The 19845-nt window shown below is 42.5% G+C and overlaps 1 protein-coding gene across 9 annotated transcripts in view; it reads right to left on the bottom strand.

Moving 5' to 3' along the window:
• The window catches only part of LOC139760814 (probable 3',5'-cyclic phosphodiesterase pde-5), a 459357-nt gene that overhangs the window by 109673 nt on the left and 329839 nt on the right, over positions 1 to 19845 (bottom strand). For 7 of the 9 annotated variants that reach the window (XR_011715413.1, XM_071684483.1, XM_071684469.1 and 4 more), the window contains 5 exons: positions 19128 to 19169; positions 14973 to 15010; positions 4376 to 4569; positions 3382 to 3529; positions 213 to 439 (listed from right to left, as the gene is read on the bottom strand). Coding sequence is in view for 8 of the 9 variants with exons in the window: in XM_071684483.1 (XP_071540584.1) it covers positions 213 to 439; positions 3382 to 3529; positions 4376 to 4569; positions 14973 to 15010; positions 19128 to 19169 (649 nt within the window). In the remaining variant the exon portion in view is untranslated. The remainder of the gene's footprint in view (positions 1 to 212; positions 440 to 3381; positions 3530 to 4375; positions 4570 to 14972; positions 15011 to 19127; positions 19170 to 19845) is intronic. The other 2 variants (XM_071684522.1, XM_071684474.1) reach the window with 1 other exon arrangement.

Raw genomic sequence — 19845 nt, 5'->3', positions numbered from 1 at the left:
CACTCACTTGAATCAGTATGAGTCACCTTCCATTCAAGTGAATCAGTACGAGTCACCTTCCATTCAAGTGAATTAGCTCGAGTCACTCCCCATTCAAGTAAATCAGCACGAGTCACTTCCCATTCAAGTGAATCAGCACGAGTCACTCCCTCCTCACTTGACTCAGTACCAACCACCCTCGAACTCCCAACACGAGTCACCCGCCAACTCACTTGACAACGGAGAGGATGAAGTCGTTGAGCTTGCGTTGCTTGACCATGCTGTGGTAAAGCTCAGCGTAGTGGATGGCGATGCCGCCCCACACTAGGTACGAGTTGACGATCTCCTCGTCCTCCTCGTGGAAGGGCTCGCCGCTCTGCTTCCTGAAGAACTCGAAGACGGCGGCCAGCTCCCCGTCGTTCTGCACCACAGCCATGGATAGGGCGTGATGCACCTCCTCCTGTGGGAATACCATGTTGCAAGTCAATAACAACAACAATAATAGTAGTAGTAGTAGTAGTAGTAGTAGTAGTAGTAGTAGTAGTAGTTGTGGTAGTAATAATAATAATAATAATAATAATAATAATAATAATAATATGTAATTGTTACCAGGAATAATGTTTCTCTTCTCAAATAAAACATACATTAATGACTTGCGGTAGTTCTTTCTTATCACACGAGGTATATCCCTGAAACAACTTAGGTAATCCTAATCTATTACTCTTACAAGTTTCCGACTAACTGGTTCAGCTGTTCCCAGGGCCTCTGAGAAGGGGGTGCAGGGGGTGCATCGTAACCGGGCTCGGGGACTTCCTGGTATCTCGGAAAAATGTTTGCATCATATACTGAAGACTAGCATCCTATCCCTCTCTCATCTTCCATACCCTTGTTGGCCCTACAGATAATGGCATAAAACATAGCGGATAAAAACAGGATGACTGATGGAGAACGGGAAGGGGGCCCAATAGAAACTTTGCACCCCCTGATAAAATTCCTCTAGGGGGCCCTGGCTGTTCCTAAGAAATTTCTGAGAAAAAATGAAACATGTTGAAGACAGCGTTGTTCCAGCTCACGCTTCGTTAAACAAAACAATGAAGCTTCTGATATCAGTATCATCTGATGTGTTGCTATGGTTCTCGACCCTTCAATATTGTTTGAAATGTTGCAGAAATGCACGTCACGTCAAACAAAGGAGTGAAATTTCGGACATCTGTAATATCTGAAGCGTTACTCGATTCACATCACGTCGTAAAAAGCTGTAGATCTCTGGATATCATATGAGACGATGCTTAGTTTCATATTGTGTCAAACGAGGCAGTGAAGCTTCGTATGTCATCTTAAAAGTTGCTCCGATTCACTCTATGTCAAACGAGACTTTGAAGCTTCAGTTATTTGAAGCTTTCCTCATATTTATGTCACGACTAACAAAACTGTGAAGCTTAGGACAACATAGGCTTTAAAATTCAGGAAATCACATTTAGGACATAAACATGGCCCCTTTGTGATAGTTTTCATACACCCTATGTAGATGCTTATATTTGGAAAAACTTCTCTTACCCATTTGAATAAGAAAGTATGATCTTTGAGTATGATTTCCTGGTCTCTAGCAGGCCCTTGTGCCATAAAGTTAGAAGACCGTCGTGCTCAGAGGGACACACGAGATGCATTTACTCGAAGCCACGGGCCGTGAGCACCAATATTCAGTTCAACTACTTTAGGTGTTTTGCAAGTTCCCGAAAAAGAGTATCCAAGATATTTATGGGTTCACCATGAACATCAAAGTCAGTGCTTCATGACATTCCTGACTGTGGTACTGCGTGACTTACCTAAGTGTGGTGCTGCATGACGTTCCAGAGTGTAGTACTTCGTGACGGGCTTGTATGTAATGCTCCATAACGCGAGTCCTGATGGCAAGCGGCGGAGTGAAATGTGTATATACATGGCGTCCCAGTCTTCACTGTAACTTGCTCATTGAAGTTTTTCATGATTTCGTTATAAAATTCAGCTGTATTCACTTTTCACTTATTTGCAGATGAAATCAAAAGATCTATTGCCTTTCGATGTTAGATTATAACTTTCATATTCTTTCTGCTAGAAGGACTTTTCCCCCATACCAACACCGAACGACCCAAACTCACTGCCGGTAACCTACCCAACTGAGGCAAAGCCAAAGAGGACGCTTGAACATTATGACACCATGTCCGTATAGCTTAATTTCTAGCTTCAATGTTCGTTTGTAGTTACCTAGCTGTTCAGTAAACACAGATCATACTAACGTCAAATAAAGATCTATTAAAACAGATGAGTAAATGATTTCCAATTCTTCATTTGAAGGGTACAGACTAATTTGATGTTTAATTCCCGTCAAAGCCGCTCCGACTGATACCAGTCGAACACCGACCACACAAGCAATATTTACGCTTGCATCAACATTCAGAGTCTACGGCTACCAGTTCTGTTTTTGTTTTTCAAAAGGTTTTTTAAGCATTTATTCACCATATATCTTTCTTCATAAGCTAGCCCAAAATGACACCCTTATTCCTCGTGAGTTGATGCAAAATATTATCATGGTAAACTGAGCTACTGGTGTAGGGTCGCGCTAGGCCACAAACTTACACCCTGACTGAACACGAATCCACACTTTGCAAAAATAAAAAGAATCTCAGATTAAAACATTGCTTGATTGTTGGCTGGTCATTTTGGCTTTAGGTCTATCAATTGCCAGGGTCGTTAAGGCTGACATAGTTCAAGTTATAAACCACTGACTGATGAATAATGTTGAGGAGAATTCGAAGACCGTACATGCTCTTTCTGCATGTGTGACCCATATGTATTTCTAGTTATGCTTCCTTTATGTTCTTGCTGACGACGCACAGGATCCAGATGCCTTTGTCGGATCAGTTGGCAAAATGCCCGGGAAACTTGAGTGACATCATGGGACTTACCTGTGTGACATCATGGGACTTACTTGTGTGACTTCATGGGACTTACTTGTATGACATCAAGGGACTTCCTTACCTGTATGACATCATGGGCTTACCTGGATGGAATCATGGGCCGACCTGAGTGATGTCACAGCCTTACCCATGTGACATTATGGCCCCACCTGAGTGACATAATGGGCCAAACTAGGTGACATCATGGGTTTTACTGGGCGACATAATGGGCCAAACTAGGCGACATCATGGGTTCTACTGGGTGACATAATGGGCCTAAATGGTGACATCATGGGCCTATCTGGGTGACGTCATGGGCCTACCTGGGAGGCTTCCAGGATCAACGTGGGTGGAAGCTGATTTGAATAAAGAGTGACCAAGGCCAAGGATGACATAGGTGACCTACCTTGGGCCAGGAGTGACCTGGGCGACCTACCTCGGGCCAGGAGTGACCTGGGTGACCTACCTCGGGGAAGGGACACCCCTTGGGGAACCTGGGGTCGTTCGTGGGCGAGGTGACGCGTACGACCTGTCTCGTGCTGGCCACCCAAGCGCACAGCCACGACCCCGTACCGATGTCGCAGCTCCACGACCCCGAGTTGGTCACCTCCACGCTGGGTCATAGGTTAATGCAGGTCAGACAAACAGTGATGACTGTGTGTCGAATGAGGTCGGTGATGTTCTCTTAAGCAATTTTCAGGTCAAGGACAGTATAAGGTCAATGTGAGGTCAGCTCAAGTTCATTAAGTTCAAGGAAGGCTGAACCATGGTATATACATGGTAGGCGGGGGTGAAGCAAGGTCAGGAAACCTAATGACATACTCTAAGACCGAGAACCTTACGCTGGTGGAGTCATACGAGGTTAGAAGGCATTCAAGAAAATACATAGACATTTCCTTACATCTGGATGTGGTTTAAGATGCAATATGTTTAAAACTTTTTATTGTTTGAACTCAAAGACCCACCCAGGCCAGCAGGGTACACACACACACACACACACACACACACACACACACACACACACACATATATATCTTTTCCTAGCGCTAACTCGCGGGGGTGGGGAGGAGAGGAATGCTATTTCATGCGTGTAGGGGTGGCGACGGGAACCTTCTGCTTTACTCTACTTTCTCCATCAGCAACAGATTAATAAGACCTTAGGATACTGTCAACGCCCCACAACAGATACACTGATTGTTCTCATTCATACGTGTTGTCCAGTATACAAATATTCTCCTTCCATACACACACACACCCACACACACTCTACCCAATACAAACACTCACACACTCTACCCCATACACACACACACACACACTCTACCCCATACAGACACACACACTCTACCCCATACGCACACACACACACTCCCTCTCCCTCCCCACGACACAACCCGCAGTGGGGTTGGGCCGTGAGTAGGAGGGGACACGGAAGGGGGAGGGTTTGTGTTCGTACGCACCCGTCCTTGGTCTGGATGTGCTGGTGGAGGGTGTTGGAGACGGTGTTCGCCAGGTACAGGTTGCAGCCGTCGGCGTTCACAGCGGACGAGATGCAGTGGGCCAGCTCCCAGAGGACGTGCGGCTTGTTGGGCCGCAGGTGGAGCGACGAGGTCAACTCCTGCAGCATCTTGCGCTTGTCGGCGTGCACGCAGAACTGTTGACGAGGGAGAGGGGGAGAAAAAAAAGACTCGCATGAATTGAGGGGGGCTGATATACCACCATGACTAGGTCTTAGCTTCACACGTAACTAAGCATGAATGTTGAGGAAATCATATATGATACACCAAATGCAAGGTCATGCAATGCTGAAGTCTGTGATAAATTTTATGTTGGGCAGACTGGTAAGGATCTTTCTGTTAGACTTAAGCAACATAAATATGGTATAAGAACGGGACAAGAATCAAATACCTTGTTTAATCACGTTAAAAACCATGATCATTGTATTGACTGGAGTAATGCCATCTCAGTTATTAACTGTAACTCTATTACCACGAGCAATATCATTGAATCTTCTATTATTGGATACACAAAGAATTATAATCTTAATATTAGTGATGGGCTATACAAATTAGATAACTTTATTGTTGATGAGATTTGTATAATAAGTTTATGAACCCTCGTTGTCTGTCTTGGACAATCGCATGTTTACCAAATGGCGTCCTAGCTTCGTCTCTTCAATGTATATCAATTGACTGTTATATCTCTCTCTTGTGTCTCCCCTGATGATGTGATTATTACACGAAAGTGCACTTGTGAACTTACCGTGTTTCATTTTCCCCATGGCCTCATAGGAATATCTTGATCACGCGCAAAATTGTGATCCTTTCCAATATATATATATATATATATATTATATATATATATATATATATATATATATATATATATATATATATATATATATATATAGAGAGAGAGAGAGAGAGAGAGAGAGAGAGAGAGAGCATATTTGTAGTTTGTATCTTCATTTCATTTCATCAGTGAAGTTCAATATATGTCTATTTAAACAAACTTTAAGGATGCGGTATTCTTTTTTTACAGGATATTGTTTCTTTTATGTAAAATAATGGTGATTCATTGAGCGTATATTAATCATATTCCTCTGTGTATGTAGTATACAAAAGGTAAATACAATGTACCTTTTTGGCGTTTCATAAACTTCTTCAACGACTGATAACAAAATAAATGAAACTGTTGCTTCATTTTGGCATTTCTTAAGCTTCTGGCTGAACATAAATTAGACATACATACAACTTTAGCATCTTTTTTTTCTTTTACTCAGTTAAGAAACTTTACAATATTTACAGTTTGTGGGGATTCTTGTTCTATCAATATTCGTACTCGTTTGAATAGTTTTATGACGTAAAATAGTGCTTAAACCTGTGTAAATAACAAAAAAACAAATTCTTTTTACAATCACTTTGCCCAATGATAGGTCTTACATACCAAATGCAAAAACAGAAATATATGATAGAAATATAAGTGATATTGGGCATATATACGGGAAAACTGCTTCTGTGTGAACAAACAAATCAGATGTTATTTCCTCATTGCATAATAGTAATAAATGTTTCGGTACGATACTGATGTCTTTTTTCCTATATTGTTAATACTTGCAGTACAGGGATAAAAAAAAAAAGAGCCATTAAGTACTTTTTCATAATCACAACAAAGATCTTCAATTGACCCCGGCAAGCCTAGAGTAAATGTAAATATTAAATAACATGGGAGTCATTTTCCTGGACTGGCGTTAATCTGGACAAAACTGTAAAATGTACAGAATATAAGTGTAAAAAGTAGAAAGTAAAGTAAATTTGATAGTTAAGGAGACCATCTGGTTTCCAGGCAAGTATTGGGAATACATTCGATTTCATAAATAACGAAATATTCAGAAGGTCGTTCACATCCTACATAAGGCCAAAACTAGAATATCCTCCTCCTGTTCGGTCGCCGAACCTAAAAAAGCACAAAGAGCTGATAGAGAAGGTCCAGAGAAGGACAACAAATAATGGTACCAGAATAAAAAGAGCCGAGTTATAAAGAGTGGCTAAGGGGCCTCGAGAAGGAGTCCATCATGGAAGAAAGAAAACTGAGGGGTGACTTGATCATAAACCCTCAAGTTTATAAGTAAGAACAGTGACGTAAACTAAGTTCTTCGGAAGATTAGTGGAACCAGGGAACGTAACATGAAATTCAGCAAGAAACTTGTTGAATAAGACGAAAAGAAGTACTTTTATAGTGTAAGAGTTGGACGAATGGAACGCACGAAATGAGAGCACAGTAACTGCGGACAGCACATAAAAGTCTAAAAGGTTTTACGATAGTACAGAAAGTTTTAAAAGGTCTTATAATAGCAGAGAAAGTTCGAGAATGTTTAAAAAGTTTTATAATGGAGAAAGTTCAAGAGATAGGGCCCCCACGAGTGTAGAACTCCCTCCCAGCACAGTACGTATGGGTCAGTGCACACCAGTCACCAGTAGCTGTGATAACAGACCTTCCCCTCTGGCAGAACCACATGACAACATACTGGACCGTCTACTTAACACTCTGTAGTGACACTACTTATACTTGTGGGTGTATGTCCTTATGGGTGTATAACCTTTTGTGTGTGTGTGTGTGTGTGTGTGTGAGGGGAGGGGGGGGCAGAGAGAGAGAGAGAGAGAGAGAGAGAGAGAGAGAGAGAGAGAGAGAGAGAGAGAGAGAGAGAGAGAGAGAGAGAGAGAGGTTTACACTTGTGATACCCCGTCTCTTCATATGCCATGTCTTTACTCCTTATGCATATGTGCAGCCTCCACCCACCCCCTCCCCGGCCTAAGTCAGGCTTAAGTCCTTGAGGGTGTAAATCATTGTGGGTGTATGTCCCTGTACGTGTACGCTTGTCCAAGTGTACATGTCTATGCAATGTGTGTGTGTGTGTGTGTGTGTGTGTGTGTGTGTGTGTGTGTGTGTGTGTGTGTGTGTGTGTGTGTGTGACAGCGTAACACTTAGGTGAACGAGAATGTGCGATCATTAACGCACGTGCCAGTTTAAAGGCCAGCACACCAGTGGTGTGATACACCTTACCCAGCGTCGTGACGATCCTACGTCACCCCTACAACGTAACCTTCAATATATCATGTAACCAGGTACTAGGCTCACGGTCTCCTCCTGCACAGTCGAGGGAAAACCAATAGTAAACTTCTGGTACAAAGTTGAGACAATTTTTTGTAGCATTTCTTAAGAGAGATTAAAAGACATTACAAGTTTGTTTAGGAAAACTTGGGGGCGTTATTGTTCTCTTGTTCCTCCTCGACCAAAACTTTTTTTCATTCGTCCCTCGCCAGCGCTCTCCTGCGTCCTCGTGTTTACCTTATTCTCTTTCCTTCTTTTTTTTTTATCTTTTTTTTCTCTCTCTAGAGGAACAAAGGCCGCGAGGATCCTCATCAGGGGGGGTGTGGTCACGAAGAACCACGGCAGTGCTGGAGCTAAAAGAACCTTGGCAACGCTGAGGGCAGAGGGGCTCTCTTGGTGGCACTGGTGCCAGAAAGAATCTTGGCAACACTGGAGGTCAGGAGGAACCCTGGCAACACTTGAAGTCGGGAAGGACCTAAATAGCACTGAGGACTGGAGGAACCTTTGGCAACACCACCACAGCAGGTGTAGCCAGAGCCTCCTGCCCCCAACACCACCACGCCAGTTGTCAGGAGAGAGGCAACAGCAGATGGCTGTGTAGGGGTGAGGGGGAAGAACCCGGTTGAAGAGGATGTTGTGGGCTGTCGGTGGCTGCCACGCTCCGGTTGGCACATCGAGGGAACCTAATGAGGACTTCCAATACCCTTATAATCAACATCTCGTGGGGGAACTTTGAGAGGGACAGTTAAACTACTAACCAACGTGGGGATATGGTTGGTTGGCTGGCTGGCCTCCCTCACAACCTCAGGACGACTCACAAGCAAGCAGGTTACATACACTGACACACATATGTATACACGGCCAAATACATGTATAGAAGGACACACACAACTACGAATAAAATAGCTAAGAATACTCATACACGAAAATAGAAGAAATGGAAAACATTTATGTGTACAAAGTGTAAGAAACCCATAGAGAAAAACAAACACAAACATACATACAACTAACGTACAGACACACCGTGAGACTCACAAACAGGAGGACATTATGAGACGGACAGACAGACAAGCAGGAGAGTAGGTAAAGTCCCTTAGAAACACGCAGATCAACAAGGAAAATAATGACGCTTTCTCTCGAGAAAAACAAAACAAAAAAAAACAGCGAGACGTTAGACAATAAACAAGACCGGGAAAGCTACAAGTGACTGGAAATGTAATTACGAAGGTCGCATGAACTGCCTCGGCAGGAGTGGCTGAATTCGGAAGATAGCAAGAGAGAGTAGAATAGGCAGTGCGGTCCATCACAGGGTACCCAAGCACTCGCATCCTCCTCCTCAGGGGCGTGACGTCATCAAATCAAGCATTAATGGAAATGCATTAGGCTCCCACTGACTGGAGAAAGCACGAGGGGGAACTTCCAGGAAACAAACACTTCTATAAGAAACTTGCCTTAAGAAATACAGACATGCGACAGCTGCACCGAGGGAACAGCTAAAGGAGAGAGGGAACATGCCATGGAAAGAATAGAAGAACACATCATGAAAAGGAGAGAAGGAGGGAAATAAATATGGAAGAATTATTTTGGACAGACAAAACTCTTAAATTGTTTAATCATATATCAAATTGAATTATCGTCTTAAATTGTTCCTTAGATCTGCGAGGGTCTTATATTTAAGCATTATACAAAACACAATCATCTCAATAGTAAAGTGAACGGAAACATCGTACGTTATCCCAACCGTCCGTTATAACGTTCATAAAGTATAAGATAATCTTATGAAGGTATCAATCATTTGATTCACAACAGCATACTTTGTACGTGTTAATATATATATATATATATATATATATATATATATATATATATATATATATATATATATATATATATATATATATATTCGCTGTATACTATGCTTGGCTGTGAGACCGGTCCACCTCACCTGAACTAAAAATCTGTGGGAAATGTCGTACAGTCGGGCAGCATCATTCATGCTATGGAACACAAGGTAAACTTTGTTTTGGTGTGAAACACGACCATTCTCCCTGTTCACTCCTTGCCACCTCCTCTTAACTGTGGCAGCCATTATGGTTTGCTTCGGTTCAGTACGTCTTTCTTCACGGCTTCTGTCCTGCTACCAAGTCAATAAAGATAATTTTGTTGTCGATACAGTGAGCAGAGAGCCATTTTTTCACGCACGCCATATTGCCTCCCGAGAAACGACCAATTAAACCAATTAAGTTAAATGTGCTGTCATCACCGAATCAATTCTTCGCTTGACGACAGTCCTATAAAGACTTCATCAAAAGCGACTAATTACAGCGTTTTACTACGATGACGTCAAACGTGTCAGCAAATCACAAGGTTTTTTCACATCAAAATAAAATTTCTCGGTGTTTGTGCACTAGTTATTTTGACGACGAGTCGAAAAATGAGAAAAGCGCATATGTATATATTTGTTTCGTTATCAAGTGTATCTATATACACTTGATAACGAAAGAAATATATATATATATATATATATATATATATATATATATATATATATATATATATATATATATATATATATATATATATATATATATGCATTTATGAGACGATTCACACTGCATTCTCATACTGAAGTTTAATTATCAATAAGGTCGGTAACCTATTCCGTCTATAACGAGGCTTGGGATCTTGCCACAAGATATTCAATCCCTTGTCCATTTTTAATAGGTTTCGTGGTTCACTAGGCTTGGGATCTTGCCACAAGATATTCAATCCCCTGTCCATTTTTAATAGGGTTCGTGGTTCACTAGGCTTGGGATCTTGTTACATGCCATTTCCTTTGCCTTTATCGGGAGCACTACCATTGATACTGCCTCTGTTCCCTTTGGAAAACTTCCTGCATACCCACATGATCTTGGAGGCGAGGTAAGATTAAATTATATATCGTTTTATCTCAACACTTTGTCTCTCATTCAAGATGGTGACGGGTTTGGGCTGGCCTGCAACAATGCTCCGAAGGACATAAGGCAATCAAAATTGATCTTTTCTTTCATCAGAAATGATATTTTGAATTTCAAAAACTGTAAATCTTTCTCTATAAGAGAAACCAACTGATGAAGTAATAAAGTAAAAATAGAAAAAAGAAAATAAATAAACGTTGGGAATATACCGTTAGATCCACCGGTGCCGACAAATCGGCAAAATAACCACAGCAAACTTATTATCTGTCACGTCTAGCAGAATATTCTCCGCTCATCAGAAGAGGCTGGAAACAATATTTCAAACGGACAAGTGGTAAAAGGCAGTGATGGAGCGAGTATTTTGAAAATTGTTGAATGTCTTTGACGACAGAGTGTCAGATGTAGAGTGTTTAGCTAAGTCGGGTGGTGTGCGAAGTGAGAGAGTCCGGGAGAGGGGTTAGGTGAAGAAAGAAGAGGTGGTGAAAGTCTTGCGTAAGATGAAATGTCGCAAGCCGGCTGTAGTAGATGGTACTGCAGTTAAGCAAGAAGGTGACTGTTGTTTTTGATTGGTTACTTAGGATTTTCAAGGTATTTATGGATCATGGTGAGGTGCTTGAGGATTGGTGGAGTGCATGTTATAGTGCCACTGTATAAAGGCAAGGGGGATAAAGGCGAGTGTCTAAATTATAGAGGTACAAATTTTTGAGTGTACCTGTTAAGCTGTATGAGATATTAGTGATTGAGGGAGTGAAGTGTTTTATATATCTGGGAATGAACACGGCGGGAAATGGAACCATAGAAGCAGAAGGCAGTCATAGGGTGGGTGAGGGGGAGGAGAAGGTTCTGGAAGCAATAAAGAATGTGTGGGAACGAGAGGTTATCTATCTTGTGGGAGGGCGGAGAACGGTGTGAGTCTGAAGGTATAGAAGTTCCAACAGTGTTATATGGATGCCAGACATGGGTATTATATGACGATGTGCGGAGGAGAGTGGATGTGCAAGAAATAAAATGTCTGAGGACAATATGCAGTGTGAGGTGGTTTGATCGTGTAAATGATAAAAGGGTAAGAGAGAGGTGTGGTAATTACTGATAACCACGAGGAAAACGAAACACGATAAGTTCCCAATTGCACTTTCGTGTAATGATCACATGGTCTGGGAAGATACAAGAAGACGTAGAACACTCAGTTGATACCAAGGAAGAGACGTAGCTAAAACGCCATTGTCTGTTTCCTGGCGCTACCTCGCTAACGCTGGAAACAGCAATTAATTATGAATAAAGGCAGACAGTATGAATTATGTACATGTGTATATATGTATATGTCTGTGTGAGTATATATATATATATATATATATATATATATATATATATATATATATATATATATATATATATATATATACATACATATATATATATATATATATATATATATATATATATATATATATATATATATATATATATATATATATATACATACATATATATATATATATATATATATATATATATATATATATATATATATATATATATATATATATATATATATATATTTTATACTAATCGCCATTTCCCGCATTAGCGAGGTAGCGTTAAGAACAGAGGATGAGGACTGGGCCTTTGAGGGAATATCCTCACCTGGCCCCCTTCTCTGTTTCTTCTTTAGGAAAAAAAAAAAAATGAGAGGGGAGGATTTCCAGCCTCCCGCTTCCTTCCCTTTTAGTCGCCTTCTACGACACGCAGGGAATACGTGGGAAGTATTCTTTCTCCCCTATCCCCAGGGATATATATATATATATATATATATATATATATATATATATATATATATATATATATATATATATATATATATATATATATGTCTGATCATTATCTTGTGGAGGCTAAGGTGAAGATTAGTATGGGTTTTCAGAAAAGAGGAGTGAATGTTGGGGTGAAGAAGGTGGTGAGAGTAAGTGAGCTTGGGAAGGAGACCTGTGTGGGGAAGTACCAGGAGAGACTGTGTACAGAATGGAAAAAGGTGAGAACAATGGAAGTAAGGGGAGTGGGGGAGGAATGGGATGTATTTAGGGAATCAGTGATGGATTGCGCAAAAGATGCTTGTGGCATGAGAAGAGTGGGAGGTGGGCTGTTTAGAAAGGGTAGTGAGTGGTGGGATGAAGAAGTAAGAGTATTAGTGAAAGAGAAGAGAGAGGCATTTGGACGATTTTTGCAGGGAAAAAATGCAATTGAGTGGGAGAAGTATAAAAGAAAGAGACAGGAGGTCAAGAGAAAGGTGCAAGAGGTGAAAAAAAGGGCAAATGAGAGTTGGGGTGAGAGACTATCAGTAAATTTTAGGGAGAATAAAAAGATGTTCTGGAAGGAGGTAAATAGGGTGCGTAAGACAAGGGAGCAAATGGGAACTTCAGTGAAGGGCGTAAATGGGGAGGTGATAACAAGTAGTGGTGATGTGAGAAGGAGATGGAATGAGTATTTTGAAGGTTTGTTGAATGTGTCTGATGACAGAGTGGCAGATATAGGGTGTTTTGGTCGAGGTGGTGTGCAAAGTGAGAGGGTTAGGGAAAATGATTTGGTAAACAGAGAAGAGGTAGTAAAAGCTTTGCGGAAGATGAAAGCCGGCAAGGCAGCAGGTTTGGATGGTATTGCAGTGGAATTTATTAAAAAAGGGGGTGACTGTATTGTTGACTGGTTGGTAAGGTTATTTAATGTATGTATGACTCATGGTGAGGTGCCTGAGGATTGGCGGAATGCGTGCATAGTGCCATTGTACAAAGGCAAAGGGGATAAGAGTGAGTGCTCAAATTACAGAGGTATAAGTTTGTTGAGTATTCCTGGTAAATTATATGGGAGGGTATTGATTGAGAGGGTGAAGGCATGTACAGAGCATCAGATTGGGGAAGAGCAGTGCGGTTTCAGAAGTGGTAGAGGATGTGTGGATCAGGTGTTTGCTTTGAAGAATGTATGTGAGAAATACTTAGAAAAGCAAATGGATTTGTATGTAGCATTTATGGATCTGGAGAAGGCATATGATAGAGTTGATAGAGATGCTCTGTGGAAGGTATTAAGAATATATGGTGTGGGAGGCAAGTTGTTAGAAGCAGTGAAAAGTTTTTATCGAGGATGTAAGGCATGTGTACGTGTAGGAAGAGAGGAAAGTGATTGGTTCTCAGTGAATGTAGGTTTGCGGCAGGGGTGTGTGATGTCTCCATGGTTGTTTAATTTGTTTATGGATGGGGTTGTTAGGGAGGTAAATGCAAGAGTCCTGGAAAGAGGGGCAAGTATGAAGTCTGTTGGGGATGAGAGAGCTTGGGAAGTGAGTCAGTTGTTGTTTGCTGATGATACAGCGCTGGTGGCTGATTCATGTGAGAAACTGCAGAAGCTGGTGACTGAGTTTGGTAAAGTGTGTGGAAGAAGAAAGTTAAGAGTAAATGTGAATAAGAGCAAGGTTATTAGGTACAGTAGGGTTGAGGGTCAAGTCAATTGGGAGGTGAGTTTGAATGGAGAAAAACTGGAGGAAGTGAAGTGTTTTAGATATCTGGGAGTGGATCTGGCAGCGGATGGAACCATGGAAGCGGAAGTGGATCATAGGGTGGGGGAGGGGGCGAAAATTTTGGGAGTCTTGAAAAATGTGTGGAAGTCGAGAACATTATCTCGGAAAGCAAAAATGGGTATGTTTGAAGGAATAGTGGTTCCAACAATGTTGTATGGTTGCGAGGCGTGGGCTATGGATAGAGTTGTGCGCAGGAGGATGGATGTGCTGGAAATGAGATGTTTGAGGACAATGTGTGGTGTGAGGTGGTTTGATCGAGTAAGTAACGTAAGGGTAAGAGAGATGTGTGGAAATAAAAAGAGCGTGGTTGAGAGAGCAGAAGAGGGTGTTTTGAAATGGTTTGGGCACATGGAGAGAATGAGTGAGGAAAGATTGACCAAGAGGATATATGTGTCGGAGGTGGAGGGAACGAGGAGAAGAGGGAGACCAAATTGGAGGTGGAAAGATGGAGTGAAAAAGATTTTGTGTGATCGGGGCCTGAACATGCAGGAGGGTGAAAGGAGGGCAAGGAATAGAGTGAATTGGAGCGATGTGGTATACAGGGGTTGACGTGCTGTCAGTGGATTGAATCAAGGCATGTGAAGCGTCTGGGGTAAACCATGGAAAGCTGTGTAGGTATGTATATTTGCGTGTGTGGACGTGTGTATGTGCATGTGTATGGGGGGGGGTTGGGCCATTTCTTTCGTCTGTTTCCTTGCGCTACCTCGCAAACGCGGGAGACAGCGACAAAGTATAAAAAAAAAAAAAAAAAAAAAAAATATATATATATATATATATATATATATATATATATATATATATATATATATATATATATATATATATATATATCAAAGTAACGGCTGGATCTATACAGAGTAGATTATGTTTACAACAGAGTGATGAGCGGAGGAGTGGAAGTAGATAACAACAAGATCCACGTGATCTTACCTTCCATCTGGAGAGGCTGGTCTTCCGGATGATCTTACCTGAGGGTAAACACAAGAGTTGCCGGTTAGTGAGGGTTAGTGGTGTATGTGGCGGCACCTTGCACGGGTCACCGGGGGCCCAGCAGCACCCAGCACGGGTCACGTGGTCCGGCACCCAGCATGGGGCCCGGCACCTGTCACTGGGCCCGGGACCCAGCACAGGGCCCAGCACCCAGCACAGGGCCCGGCACCCAGCATGGGGCCCGGCACCTGTCACTGGGCCCAGCACCCAGCACAGGGCCCGGCACCCAGCACAGGACCCGGCACCCAGCACAGGACCCGGCACCCAGCACAGGACCCGGCACCCAGCACAGGACCCGGCACCCAGCACGGGGCCCGGCACCCAGCACAGGACCCGGCACCCAGCACGGGGCCCGGCACCCAGCACAGGACCCGGCACCCAGCACGGGGCCCGGCACCCAGCACAGGGCCCGGCACCCAGCACGGGGCCCGGCACCCAGCACGGGGTCCGGAACCCAGCACGGGGCCCGGCACCCGTAAGAGTGGGCCAAACAACATACCCGAAAATGTACAGCAATTATAGTGACGTGAAGAATTCCTTCACCATGATACGAGTGGTGCAGTCATGATGCGTCTTGACAACGGGTAAACATTTATATATATATATATATATATATATATATATATATATATATATATATATATATATATATATACATATAATCAGGACACTCGGTCATCAAGACCAATTTCCACTAATTGCTAGAGACGTGTGATGACAGTGAGTTAACTGCTGAGACGAAGCAGCGTATGCATCGTGCAGTGTACAGCACTAAGGACTAAAAGTCGCTATGTAGCACAGTGCCAGTATGTGGGTCGCAGCCTAGGGACCTAATGCATGCAGTGGTGTTGCTCATGTGCTGGTATGTGCTCGCTAGGATAACCACGGTGATGGGCGGAGATTGCAACGAGCGCTGATGTGGTCAAATTCGAAGCTCTGACTTCTGGAATAGCGTTGAGAGGGTAGAGTGAAGTGAGAGGCGAAACACCAGTGTTCCCATAATGTGTGATGTAGCGAACAAATACCTGGAAATGAAAATAGAATTTGCTTTGACATGATCCATGGGGTCCAGCTCAACAATTAACCAGTTGATAAGACCTACGTGCGAAGTCTTATGAAGTGGCTGAAGGCTTTCCACTGTTCACTGGACATCCTCATAGAGGAATTATCACTGAAGTTCTTTACATGAAAACAAGGGCAGATGGTTGGACCAAATATATATATATATATATATATATATATATATATATATATATATATATATATATATATATATATATAACTCGTAGAGACCAGACGATTTAGGATGCACGAGCTGAGTTAGGTTCCTATTCTCCGGCCAATGTAAGGTTAGACGCTATGATAAACAACACGAAGACCCTGACTCACACATAGATCACTTGTCACATAATCATTACAAGATGAATTAATAACAACAGGTTTCCGTCTGCATCTGACGCCTGGGCTCTTCTTCTGGTTGTTCTGCCACGACTTCCTCTTACTTCCTGTTTTTCCCTCACTTGCCTAGTGGGATCATCCTTCCCCAACGTACACACATCTCGTTGTACGGCAGTCTATGTGTATTCGTTTCCTGTAATTTTCCTCCTTCCATCCTCTTGGCTCTTATCATTCTTATCTTATTCCCGTGAATACGATGACTAAAAAAAGTTTGTTGGGGGCATCTGGACACCCACTTTGCATGATGGTAATGAAGAGAACACACGCAGGAAAGAGATCCCTGGGGGGGGGGGGGGGAGAGAGAGAGAGAGAGAGAGAGAGAGAGAGAGAGAGAGAGAGAGAGAGAGAGAGAGAGAGAGAGAGAGAGAGAGAGAGAGAGAGAGAGAGAGAGAGAGATGTTGCACGGGGAGAAATGTAGTCGAGAGGTGTGAGAAAGCGGGGTCACTCCACACACCCAACAACCTCGCGAGGTCCCCGTGTCCTACAGCCGTCGGGCAACAGATTAACGTTGTCACAGTGACAGCACAACTAGCGGTCGGCTCCACCCTTAGCCTTTGGAGTGTGTCCACACAGCCCGCATCTTGTACAGGATGGTGTGAGCAGATGGTGTCGGCCGAGCCACGATTGAACGATCTTCAGAACACGATTCTGTATGCGTGACCAGCGCCACTCCATACCTGACCAGCGCCACTCCATACCTGACCAGCGCCACTCCATGCCTGACCAGCGCCACTCCATACCTGACCAGCGCCACTCTATACCTGACCAGCGCCACTCCATACCTGACCAGCGCCACTCCATACCTGACCAGCACCACTCCATACCTGACCAGCGCCACTCCATACCTGACCAGCGCCAGTCCACACCTGGCATAGTCCATGCTGACATGATACATTCCATCTTGGAGCTTATCAAGCCATACATTCTGGACTTCTCACAGAGATGGTAGTTCTATTAACGTTCCAATCATAATAATAATTCCAGAGCTCTGTCTCGTCTTAGAGAGCATCTCTCTACCAGGACCATATATTTAGCAGCTCTTGGGTGAGATATTATACTATAATGTGCACTAACTTGATCAGCAAGACACTGCTCATGATCAACCCGCGTTCCACCAGAAGTACATATGGCTATATATTACGATCACCACCTCGACAACATTAAGTTGACAGTGGCTCAGAGGCCGTTGGGGGTACTTAGAAAACGGACATACAACCAGACTGACTGACAGACAGACGTCTATAGACCTGTGCTCTATATATGTATCCTAAAACACATACGAGCCCAGTATTTCACACATAACATGTATTTATCTATGATTACGCCAGGATCCATTTCTATAACCGTCTTCATGCTACCCATGAACTTTATTTTGGCTCCTGTATCCCAAGGCTGCGCTACTTCCAGTAGCAGAGGAATATAGACTCCTTTGGACTTGAGATGTTCTCTGACGTGACTGTGCTCCCAGTGATACATCCCGGCTGGAAATAACTTCACGAGTGTAACCTCGAGCAGGAGGAGTCCGGTAACACCACGTAAGGTGATTATGTAAGATAATATTCAGTTACGGTTTTACATAAACTACAACTACAGCATCCTTGATGACTACACCCCCAGAGAAGGCAGTAGGGACATATACACGTTTCCTGCATGTCAGAAACATCTCAAGATCTGTGTATGTTGGAGTCACTGGTGCGCCATACACGGCGCTAAACGCTGATGCTTCGCTGATGTCATACACAGCAGAGACCAGTACATTATGGAGGCGTTAGAGTCTGTATACTGCAAGAAGGAAACGTGTATATATATATATATATATATATATATATATATATATATATATATATATATATATATATATATATATATATATGTGTGTGTGTGTGTGTGTGTGTGTGTGTGTGTGTGTGGTAGTGCGGTACTCTCTGTAGTGGCGGTGCAGTACCATTGGTACTGGTGGTGCGTGGCCATGCGGTACCGTCGGAAGTGGCGGTGCGTGGGAGTGCGGTACCGTCTACTGTGCTTCTCCGAAAGCAATTTCGTGTCAGTTAATGAGTTCGTCATCCAGTCAATGACGTCCGCTGCTCCTGTTGGTAAATCTGACCAATGAACGTCCACCTGTGACGTCAACAAACTCATGACGACATAATGCGTTAAGATCCAGCCATTCAGCAACCACGACAGTGTTCATACGTCATCAATAACACCGTCCAATGAGCATACATGTTTATTTTTATGACTGATGACGTCACCAACTGACAACACAAGGACCCTGCGTTTAAAATAACTGCCCATCAACGACAGACTATATGTGATGAAGCGGAAAGCCAGTGCGGTGGTTAAACTATGCTATAACTATAATAACTTTCGCTGCCCCAGTCTTGTGAGCTGAGTAAAAACCTCCGGACATCAAAAAAGTTATTTTCTGTAATATCTTATCATCGCCATCTTTCACAGCGACGTGGTGCCCGGTAGGATAAAGATGTAATAAATACAACTGTTGAAACATCAAGGATAAACTAATGATAATTACGTGAGGGGTGAACCACTAAATAATCAATTAAAGTTCTAAGCTCACACAGTGCTGGGTCAGCCAGCCCTGAGGCACGCTGGCTCACGATGGGAGCAGACACTTACTTGAAGCTCTCTTAAGTGGCGCTGTAGTGGTGGCTGCGGGCACTTGAAAATCAGAAATACGTATTACTTATGACAGATTATACTGCTCAGCAATTAGTCATTTTGGTATAATATTACTTATAATAATACCACTTCTACTACTACTATTACTACCTACTACTGCTACTACTACTTCTACTTCTACTTCTACTACTACTATTACTACTACTGCTTCTATTACTATCAATAATAATAATGATTCAATTCAAATAGTCGGGAGGGTTAGCACTTTTTGTACTTTTGGTTTTTTAAGAAAAAAATATATATATATATATATATATATATATATATATATATATATATATATAGATATAGATATAGATATATAAACACTAAATGTATCTTTCTACTAACTGCTCCATTTCCTCAATGCGACCCGATTTTGAATAGTATCTCCTCCGTCCTCCCTCCGTTTTCTCTAACCAGTCGTAAACCATCTGAAGGTTCCTATTTTCTATTTTGTATCTAGTAACTTACGTACGCACGTACGTACGTTCCACTTGACCGCTCCTCTTTACACTGTGGGAAACACATTGACGCATGTTATACAATCTTCCTGTTCGGCCCAGCCCGTGTGCTTTACTTTTCCTATCTCCTTCACGAGTTATGATCATCACAACGACAACAATCATAACAATTAAACAATATCTTAACAATAAAAAATAATAATAACGATGAT

Source organism: Panulirus ornatus, chromosome 3 (assembly GCF_036320965.1).
Source record: "Panulirus ornatus isolate Po-2019 chromosome 3, ASM3632096v1, whole genome shotgun sequence".
NCBI classification, from domain to species: Eukaryota; Metazoa; Arthropoda; class Malacostraca; order Decapoda; family Palinuridae; genus Panulirus; species Panulirus ornatus.
The sequence above is the reverse complement of the archived record's forward strand: the minus strand, read 5'-3'. Positions and strand labels throughout refer to the sequence as shown.